This window comes from Danio rerio, chromosome 17, assembly GCF_049306965.1.
Source record: "Danio rerio strain Tuebingen ecotype United States chromosome 17, GRCz12tu, whole genome shotgun sequence".
NCBI classification, from domain to species: domain Eukaryota; kingdom Metazoa; phylum Chordata; class Actinopteri; order Cypriniformes; family Danionidae; genus Danio; species Danio rerio.
Genome location: NC_133192.1, coordinates 582,501 through 593,090, shown reverse-complemented (window position 1 = coordinate 593,090; position 10,590 = coordinate 582,501). Strand labels below are relative to the sequence as shown.

The 10,590-nt window shown below is 42.8% G+C and overlaps 1 protein-coding gene across 4 annotated transcripts in view; it reads left to right on the top strand.

Moving 5' to 3' along the window:
• Positions 1–228: 228 nt before the first annotated feature.
• Positions 229–10,590, top strand: part of togaram1 (TOG array regulator of axonemal microtubules 1) — a 35,733-nt gene continuing 25,371 nt past the window's right edge. For all 4 annotated transcript variants that reach the window (XM_073927952.1, XM_073927951.1, XM_073927950.1 and 1 more), the window contains exons 1-4: positions 229–422; positions 4,580–4,874; positions 5,711–6,025; positions 10,296–10,590. The exon at positions 10,296–10,590 is cut by the window's right edge and continues 164 nt beyond it. In XM_073927952.1, coding sequence (XP_073784053.1) covers positions 4,680–4,874; positions 5,711–6,025; positions 10,296–10,590 — 805 coding nt within the window. In that variant the 5' untranslated portion in view covers positions 229–422; positions 4,580–4,679. The remainder of the gene's footprint in view (positions 423–4,579; positions 4,875–5,710; positions 6,026–10,295) is intronic.

Genomic DNA, 10,590 nt, shown 5'->3' with positions numbered 1-10,590 from the left:
TTGCAGCTGTGCATATGTGTAAAGCATGTGCTGAAATGGTTGGCGGATCATTCCGGTGCGGTGACCCCTGATAAATAAGGGACTAATCCAAAGGAAAATGAATGAACTGATGAATGAACACTGCAGCTGAATAATTCACAAACTCCACGCAGAAGTGTTTATACTACAGCTCCCACAGTGCACCGCGGCGGGTCAGAGGGCGCGTCGCCATGGCAGCGGCTGGTTGTCACATCAGCGCCATTTTGGCTGTGTGTTGGGATGGAAGCAGCGAGAAAATCAAAACCCGACAGAAAAACAGCGAAATCCAGACGCAGATCGCAGAGTTTGAGCAAACACGAGCGCTGAAGCAGAGCGGAAACCGTCGAGGAAACAGCCGGAAGTGCGCGGAAGAGGCTCGCGACCAGCGCAATCTGCAATAACAGGTCTGGTGTTCTTCCACGATACACCTCACACACTTCAGCCATTCCAGAAGATGATCTTCTTTAATGTCTGACAGTCAGATTAATGCGTGAATCCTGCAGTGTGCTGCCGGAAACTCCCACCTGGAGACGATAATAATGGCGATGAACGGCTGATGTGCAGAGAGAGGCTCTTAAACACTGCACAATCCGCGTTAATGCCTCATACCTGCGTCTCTGATGCTCATAATGTTGAGTACAGAGCGACCGAGCACTGCTGAAGAGCCACAGGTGGTTCACATGACTCCGATAATTAATCGATCATGTTGATCATGAAGAGCTGTCAGCTGTGTGTGTGTGTGTGTGTGTGTGTGTGTGTGTGTGTGTGTGAGAGAGAGAGACAGCAGCTGAGCGCTATTTTAACACCGCAACAGCTTCAGTTCACCTCAGCACTGCTCTATATGGCACACACTCGCGTTTGTTTTTGTGAATTGTGGGGACATTCCATAGGGTTTTCTACTGCACAAGCTGTGTTTTGTATACCCAACCCTCACAGGAGACTGTGGGGAGTTCTACTATCTGAATAAACTCATTGATTTGTGATCTATAAGCTTTTGGAGAAATGAACACATCAGCAAAGTCCTCATCATTCAGCCCTTCTGTAATACATGTGTCACACATGTGTTATACTGATTTGTGTGCTGACATGTCACAAACACACACCATACTTTACATGCGTATTATCCACACACACTCCTCTAAACATGCGATGTGTTATGTTAAAGGGGTGCTCCGCTGTCTTCAACTGTAGTTGGTGTGTAATCAGGGGCGCAACTACACATTTACACAGCCATATCATCCTGCAACCCAAGAGCGGTTACTCACTGAAGCTGAGCAGGGCTGAGCCGGGTCAGTGTCTGGATGGGAGAGCACATGGGAACACTAGGCTGCTGTTGGCAGTGGTGTTAGTGAGGCCAGCAGGGGGCGCTCAACCTGTGGTCTGTGTGAGTCCTAATGCCCCAGTGTAGTGAAGGAGACTCTATACTGTCAGTGAGCGCCGTGTTTTAGATGAGATGTTAAACTGAGCTCCTGACTCTCTGTGCTCATTAATAGTCCCATGGCACTTCTCGTGAAAGAGCAGGGGTGTAACCCCGGTGTCCTGGCCAAAGTCCCTCTATCGGCCCATACGATCATGGCCTCCCAATCATCCCCATCCACCGAATTGGCTCTATCACTGTCTCTCCTCTCCACCAATAGCTGGTGTGTGGTGAAGCACTGGTGCTGTTGTCCTGTGGCTGCCGTCGCCTCATCCAAGTGGAGCTGCACACTGGTGGTGGTGTGGAGACCCCCCCTCATGATTGTGAAGTGCTTTGGGTGTATGACCATACACAATAAATGCGCTATATAAATACACATTACATTACATTACATTTACTGAGGGGTATATGCAGCTTTGTTTCCTAATGTCAAAAGGAACAACAAGATGATTTCTCTTCCCCCAGTGTCAGATTATTTGGCTTGTTTTAGTGAAAAACTCTCTTCATTTTGACTCCTTATTTCTGAAAATTAGACAGCATTTGTTGCTTGTCTAGAAAATGCTACTTGATTAAAAAGTTTGTAGATATTTGGACTAAAAACCCTAAGCAAGAAAAGATCATCAACATGCACAGGATTGATAACATGGGGCTCTTCAGAAATACTGCAAATACTGTTCAGTCAGAACCGTACGTTTATTCATTATTTACTCTCCCACAAATGTTCCTTCCAAATCTTTGAGTTTCTTTCTTCTGTTGAACACAAAAGAAGATATTTTGAAGAATGTTGGAAACCTGTAACTATTGACTCCAGTAGTACATTTTCAGCATTCTTTAGCATATCTTTTTTCTGTGCATCAGAAGAAACTTATAAAGGTTTGACACAGGTAAAGGGAGAGTAAATGATGATGAGTTCTCATTGAATATTGTATACTTATTAATAGCCATTTTTACTGGTATTTGATAAGACTGTATTTAGTAGTAGGGCTGCACAATATATGGTTTTAGGCATGTGATGATAACCATTTTCAAAGTGTACTGTGGTTTGGAAAAGTAAAACCGTCAAAATGTCCTGCAATACCGTTCCTAATGTATGCGTAATATTTTTTTATTTACTTTTTTGTTTGTTCTTTAGGGTAGCTGTATTTCCAGCAGAAAAGATCTGAAAATGCTGTTTTAAATTGTAAAAAAAACTGTTTTTAAAATAAATGAAGACAGCAGAAGTCAATAATTAATATTAATATTCAATAAATTGAATTATTAAGCCTGGCATGTTTGTTTGCTGTTACAAAATATTCCAAATGTTGCTTAAAATAAAATATATTGTGCTTAAAAGGGAACTTTATTGTTTTAGTTTTTTTACGCAGATATTTAAAAAATATAATATTTACAGCAGCAATCTACGGAGACCCGGAAGGGTCGTGATGGTGGAAGAAAAAATAACCGGAGTGATGGGTAAACATATTTTTGAAAGCTTGTTCCCTCGCAAAACTGTTGTTCGACAAACACTTAACCTCATACTTGACAACCCTCCGGTTTTTGCCGGGATTCTCCTGTATTTTACCATTATATCCTATTTTTGGTATTTTCCTACATCTCTCTTATATTTTTAATCTTGAAAGCGTGTTGAGATTAATATAAAACAGTCTGAATTCTTTCTTCCATTAAAGCTGAGCGTCGATCAGCGCTCCTCATATGCAACCTCTGAATCAGTGAATGCATGTATAAGCGCTGACTGACTCCCAGATCAGCTGTGCACGCCATTTAAAGAGGAGCTAAAGTGCAGGACACTTTGGGATTGGGTTGTGTGTTTAAACAGACAAATACACTTAATTTGTAAACCTTAAATGAGCACAAATGGTCAAAGCATGCTTTGGTTATATATCAGTGTGTTCGTAAAGTGACACCACTGCTACCAAACAGAACGAGAGATTCATTTGCTTCACTTTATATGACGTGTACAGAAGCTGATCTGGGATGAGTTTATCATACGGAGCGCGTCCGTCAGTCAGCGCTTATACATGTATTCACTGATTCAGAGGTTGCATATGAGGAGCGCTGATCGACGCTCAGCTTTAATAGAAGAAAAGTGAATTCAGACTGTTTTATATTAATCTCAACACGCTTTCAAGATTAAAAATATAAGAGAGATGTAGGAAAATAGCTAATAATGGGATATAATGATAAAATACAGGAGAATCCCGGCAAAAACCGGAGGGTTGTCATGTATGAGGTGAAGTGTTTGTCGAACAACAGTTTTGCGAGGGAACGTGAAAACTTTCAAAAATATGTTTACCCATCACTCCGTTTCTTTTTTCTTCCATCCACTTTTTTTTTTTCTCCACCATCACGACCTTTGTGGGTCTCCATAAATCACAATACCATGATAATTCTATCAAAAGTTATCATATCGTCAGAATCTTATACCAGACCATGCCTATATGGTTTCAGCATCGATATCGCATTGGGATCATTGGCAATAGTCACATCGCAGGACTTTCAGTGTTGGGTCTGTGTTATAATTGGTCATTTGCATGTGCGTTTGAGGCCTGTGACTGTATAATGCTTTTAATAGCCTCCAGCCACAAGAAACTGTACAGTGAGTAACTTTAAAATTGAATAATTGTATTGGATTATTTGTATTTTTATTATTTAATTACCGTGTCTGAATAATGTTAGACACAGAAAGCGATTAAGACAGTTTGTTTCAATTGTAACCTTTTCCTTATTGTATTTATCAATGCTTGGAGATTGATTTTCAGATTTTATGCAGATGCACTCCGCAACAGAATCATCCCAATCATTTCCAAATAGAGCTATTCAAGTCATCTGGTGAAACTGTATTCATCACATCGCTATATATATGGCAGAATAACAAAATATCGTAATGCCAGATTTGTCCAATATCGTGCAGTCCTACACAGTAGTAAATAATCCTGAATGTACCAATATTGAATATTAAACCACACTGAGCTAAACTGAACTGAACTGAGCAATTCACTATGATCTTCAATGTGAAGCTGCTTTGGCACAGTCTACTCTGTAAAAGCGCTGTAGGAATAAAGATGAGCTGAATTGAATAATCCAGAATAAATGAAAGCGTTTTGTGCAGTGTGTGATGTCTCCCTGTGCTCCGCTCTTCTTCAGGACCATGTCTCCTCCTCATCTGAAGTCTCGGCGTCCCTCATCATCCTCATCATCATGACAGATTTCTCTGCATGTCTGTGTGCGTGAGCAGCAGCAGATCATGATGATTTATGGGCTGATCCCTCAGGAGTTACACCAGCAGCTGCTGGACCAGCAGAACTACCAGAGCCGGACCAGCGGTGTGGAGGAGCTGAAGATGCTGCTGCTGGAGCTGGACCTGCAGCAGCTTCCCTCCACCTGCATCGCTGACTTCATACAGTTCCTGCGCCGCCTGCTGGACGACAACAACTTCAAGGTAGGGATGCAGCGTTTCGGTAGTTTCGGTAGGGGTTGGTCATTTCAAAAAACAATTGGAGCGCTGTTGAGTGCGCACTGAAACACAGCTGATTGGCTGTTGTGTTCACAAGCTGAGCAGACATGACTGTGATTGGCTGTGGAGGTCATCAGTTCACCGCTCGTGCATTTTTCAATCTCAGTTTGTGTTTTTTCGCCTAAATTTTCCCTCATGTTTATTGTTAAACCTGCTGTTTGTACTTTTGTCTTTGTTAAAAAGCTAATAATAATAATAATACAAGAACATATCATTATTTTAAAGGCCAGCTTTTATGCAAAATACCTTTTAAGTGTGTGTCAGCAGTGTGAATCTCTCCAGCAGCCTCTAATAAGTTGGCAGTTCATTCCGCTGTGGCAACCCCTGATTAATAAAGGGACTATGCCAAAAAGAAAATTACTGACTGTTATAATCAGCCTTGATAAAGGAAACACTTTGATTGACATTTCCCTTTTGTACATGTCATCAGAGGGGGAAAGCCCCGCCCTCTAGTGCCCATCTCATTAGCATGTCCAGCAGGCCTGAGTGAGAAGCAGCCGTCTGTCCATTCGCCATTAGAGTGTTTGAGCTGCTGAAGATGATGTCAGCATAGACTAAGAGGATTATAGATGTGGAGGTGATGATGAACAGAGACAGGAGCGACATAGACTGACAGAAGCATGAACACACACTCACTCACACTGGCGCACTCATTTCAGAGAGCTAGAGAGCATCATCTGTGTGCTGAAACTTCACTACACACTCTAGAGACAGCAAAGGTGATATACAGCATGTTATCAGTCTCGGTTATCCTCCGGCAGGTCCTGCACGGCGCTCTGCAGCTCCTCAGCCTGTTGGTGCAGAAGCTGGGTGTGGAGGTGGAGCGCTACTATAAGGAGATCGCGGCGGTGACGGTGCGGGCGCTGGGGGACTCGCGGAGCGTCGCACGGCAGGAGTACATGAGCGTGTTTCAGCAGCTGATGCGAGCCGTCGGGCCGCAGCGTGTGTTAGATCTGCTGCTCTCTCAGCTGCGCCACAGGAACTCCAGGGTTCGAGAGGACGCCATCAACATCATCACCGCCGCCATGCTCACACACCCGCGCAAGGACTTCGACATCCCCAGCCTGTGTCTGGAGGTAGGTTCTCTTCTCTTCACACATCATATTAGACTAGATCTTCTTCAAGACACTAGTGTTCAGCTTACAGTGACATGTAAAGGCTTCACTAGGGTAATTAGGGTAAAGTTAGGGTAATTAGGCAAGTCATTGTATAACAGTGGTTTGTTCTGGAGACAATCCAACACTAATATTGCTGAAGGGGTGAATAATATTGACCTTAACATGACTTTAACACTATTAAACACTGCTTTTATTCTAGCCCAAATAAAACAAATAAGGCTTTCTGCATTCCTCAATCTGTTACCTGAATGATTTGGGAAATATTTGAAGAAGAAGAAGAAATATTCACAGAAGGGTGTACACTTCAACTGTACATGGCAGGGGTGGGGAATGTCCGGCCTCTGGGCCGTATGCGGCCCGCGAGACCTTTTGATCCGGCCCCATCAGTCAATTCAAAATCACCCCTCATTAAAATAAATAAATACATTTCTGTTATAGAAAGTGACAGTAGTACACATGTGTTGCTCTGCAAAGCTCAGCTTCACATGAAAATGACTAAAAGTGTCAAGTTATGGTGATCAAGAACAGGAACAGAAACAGGTGTAGAATCCAAGTGCAGTTTAATTGATGTATAGCGCAGTGAAAGTGACAAAAATACAAAGTACAGAGTAACAAAATAGCAAACAAACAAACAAAACAAGAAACTAAGACAGATTAAACTGGAACTAGACTAATAGATACAAGAGCAAGGATCAGGAACAACATACCAAAGACGACAACGACCATCTGACAAACAGAGGATGAATGACTGAATATATAGTCCAGGTAATCAACGGAGAACGGAGACAGCTGTGCTTGTAAATCAGTGTAGATGACAGACCGGGTGTGTGTGCGAAAGAATGTATGGAAATGTAGTTCTAAAGCCACTGTAGTCCGCTGGGGGTTGCTGGCGAACTACAGTGGCATCTGGTGGACAAACACAGTCATGACTAAAAGCTTGTGTTGTAATACGTTTGCAGCACAGGATGCGCATCATTCATTGATGAACATTCGAATAATTCATATTTTTAATAGCGCAAACGAGACCGCATGGCATGAATTACACCATTTTAATGTGAGCGCTTTACTGGTCAAATACATGCACACCTGTGTCAGAGCGCGGTGTTTAGTGATTATTCATATTAACCCTCATTTGTGGTATAAACAAACAAGTTGAGAATCAAAAGACACGTGAAAAAGAAACCATATCAGAGCCGCATTATTTTTAAAGTGACAGTTCAATATTCCTGCTGCCGACTGCTTTTATCAATAATCAAACAACAAAAGGAGAAAATCCCTCACTGCTCCTGACTGAAGGACTGCTGGAGCTGAAGTGTTTTTCTTACAGTAAAGATGCTTAAAGCACAATTTGTTTCATATTTTTATTATATTTATTTCCCTTTCCTTATTTACAGGGAGGAAATTAACCGTGCATATATAAAATCTGATTTATTTGCCCTCCTGAATTATTAGACCCTTTCCCCCCAATTTCTGTTTAATGGAAATATTTATTTTCAACCCACTTTTAAACATAACAGATTTAATAACTCTAATAACTGATTTCTTTTATCTTTGCTTCATTATATTAGACTAGATATTTTTCTAGACACTAGTATTCAGCTTAAAGTGACATTCAAAAGCTTAATTAGTGTAATTAGGCAAGTCATTGTATAACAGTAGTGTCTTCTGCAGACAATCAAACATATATATAGCTTAAGGGGACTAATAATGTTGATCTTAAAATGGGTTTCAAAATATTAAAAACAGCTTTTATTCTAGCCGAAATAAAACAAATAAGATTTTCTCCAGAAGAACAAACATTATAGGAAATACTGTGAAAAACTCCTCTGTTAAACATTATTCGGGAAATATTTATATATAAAAAACTAAATTCACAGGAGGGGGAATGATTTTGACTCTAACTGATATTGGTTTTGAATTTCCCATAATCGAGCAGCCCTATAATTTAGTATGGCCCCTAAACGATGTTACTAATATGTAAATGCCCTTGATAGAAAAAGGTTCCCCACCCCTGGTATATGGTAACCCTTTACTTGATGGGGTGTTCATAAGCCTATAGATATAGTCAACAGACTCAGCACACTGCCACTTCAGCTCTCAAAAGACATTTTAATCGGACAAGGTTTTGACCTACAGGGTTTTCATCAGGTCACTTAATGAAGACCTGGTAGGTGGAAAGGTTGTTGCATGCTCATGACAGTTTTATGAACACCCCTTCAAGTAAAGTGTTCCCAAATATACTGCACTGTCTTGATATTGACCTGTTCTGCAAATAAGATTACTTCAAAACATTCATTGATCCATTCATTTTCTTGTCGGCTTAGTCTCTTTATTAATCTGGGGTCGCCACAGCGGAATGAACCGGCAACTTATCCGGCAAGTATTTACGCAGCGGATGCCTTTCCAGCCGCAACCCATCTCTGGGAAACATCCACACACACATTCACACACACACTCATACACTACGGACAATTTAACCTACCCAATTCACCTGTACCGCATGTGTTTGGACTGTGGGGGAAACCGGAGCACCCGGAGAAAACCCACGCGAACGCAGGGAGAACATGCAAACTCCACACAGAAACACCAACTGAGCCGAGGCTCGAACCAGCGACCTTCTTGCTGTGAGGCGACAACACTACCTACTGCGCCACTGCCTCACCCTACTTCAAAACAACATGAATCTTTTTGAGTGATTTTTTAAATTTTGTCTGGCAGCAGGGGCCTCATGTACGAAGACTTGCGTGGAAATCTTACTAAAACATTGCGTACGCACAAAGCTGTAAATGTGCGTACGCAGAAAAAATTTCAGATGTATGAAACACTGCGTACGCCGAATCTCACGCATATTCTTTTGTACATCTGAATGAACGTGAAACTGAGCACAACATGCACGAGCACAAAACCCCTCCCTGCCTCCTCCCCCGTATGAATATGCTAATGACTATGCTAATGGCAAAACCCAACGAAAAAGCAACGGCAAAAGCAAGCAAAAAGAGAAACTTTGAACAGAATGTGAATTGGAGGTGCTGCTTTCGGAGGTAGACCGGAGGAAAGCGGTGTTACTTGCAAGTTTGCTCTCCGGAATTAACAACAAAAGAAAAAAATAGAGTGGGAGAGTTTAGCTGATGCGGTTAACACAGTTGGGTCTGAACATCGCACTGAGTGAATTAAAAAAAAAAATAGTGTGGTTTATATGTGTAAAATGTTGCAGCAGTCTTAACAGTCTCAGTGGCGCAGCTCGTAAGACGCAGGTTAACATGTTTTGACACGTTCGAGCATGAACTCGGCTCGAATCCAGCGTCTGATGAACTCTTTCTTCTTTTTTTCCCCGCTACATATCAGATTTTACCCACTATTTATCACGAGAAAGACAAGTAGGAATCATTAATAAGTCTGTGCATCATATTTTATTTGCACATTTATTGAATGGAAATGTTTCTGATTCACACATGCAAATTCATCTTCAGATAGTGTCTTTATAGCAGTGTGTGTGCAGTAGATCTCTCAGATTACATTGGGAAAACAGGCGACCGCTGCAAATTGTCCTTTAATGTTTAGCTGGTCAACTGTATGGTATGGAAACCTTATATACCTGCTAGATGAACCCGTCTCATACAGCTGCCATTGCAAGGCTCAGACACTTTGTAGAGAGTAATTTAACACAACTGCCTCTAGGAGTCGCCAATGGAAATAAAACAGACACGCACAAAAAATGTGCGTACGCCTGCCAGAAAGCTGCCGAGGAGCTGCGCACATTCCCACGTTCAGTTCATCGTTAGTAAATCCAAACGTGAGCGATTCTGAGCGTGAAACCTGGCGTACGCAAAGTTTTTGTGCGTACGCAACGTTGATACATGAGGCCCCAGGACTTTTAGCTTAGCTTAGCATAAGTCATTGAATCGGATTAGACCATTAGCATCTTGCTCCAACAGCCACGTTTCCAATATCACGCCTAAAGTGAGCAAGCCAGGGTCAGTCGGGTTTCTACTGTCACTTCCGGGGTCTGATCAGACCAAAGCGGGGCCAGCGGCTGGCCTTTTTTACCAGCTGATTACCTTGGGCCAGAGAGGGCCAGCTGGGGCTTCAGGGCAGAGTAAAGGGAGAGACATTCATAAGGGACTTTTCTTTGCTGCTTGACTAGAAACAAGACAAACACTCGAAAGAAGAACAGCATCATTTGCCCTGTGTATTGAATCTCCTGATATGTGTGTGTGTGTGTGTGCAGGCGGCCCCGGCTCTGGTGGACAGTAAGAGAAAGGTGCGTCACGCGGCTCTGGAGCTGTTTGCGGTGCTGGATTACTGTCTGGACACGGGGAAGAAGCAGCCGCTGATGCGTGCGGTGGAGCGTGTGGAGCTGACGGCGGACGCTCAGGGTCTGATGGCGGCAGTGCAGGCCCGCAGAGCCCGACACATCCTGCCACGCCTGTCCGCTGACGGGACGCTGGAGTATGCCCTCGCCCTGCCCCGTCCCGGACACAGACGCCTGCCGCAGCTGGGCTCCGGAGCCGACCTGGACTGGG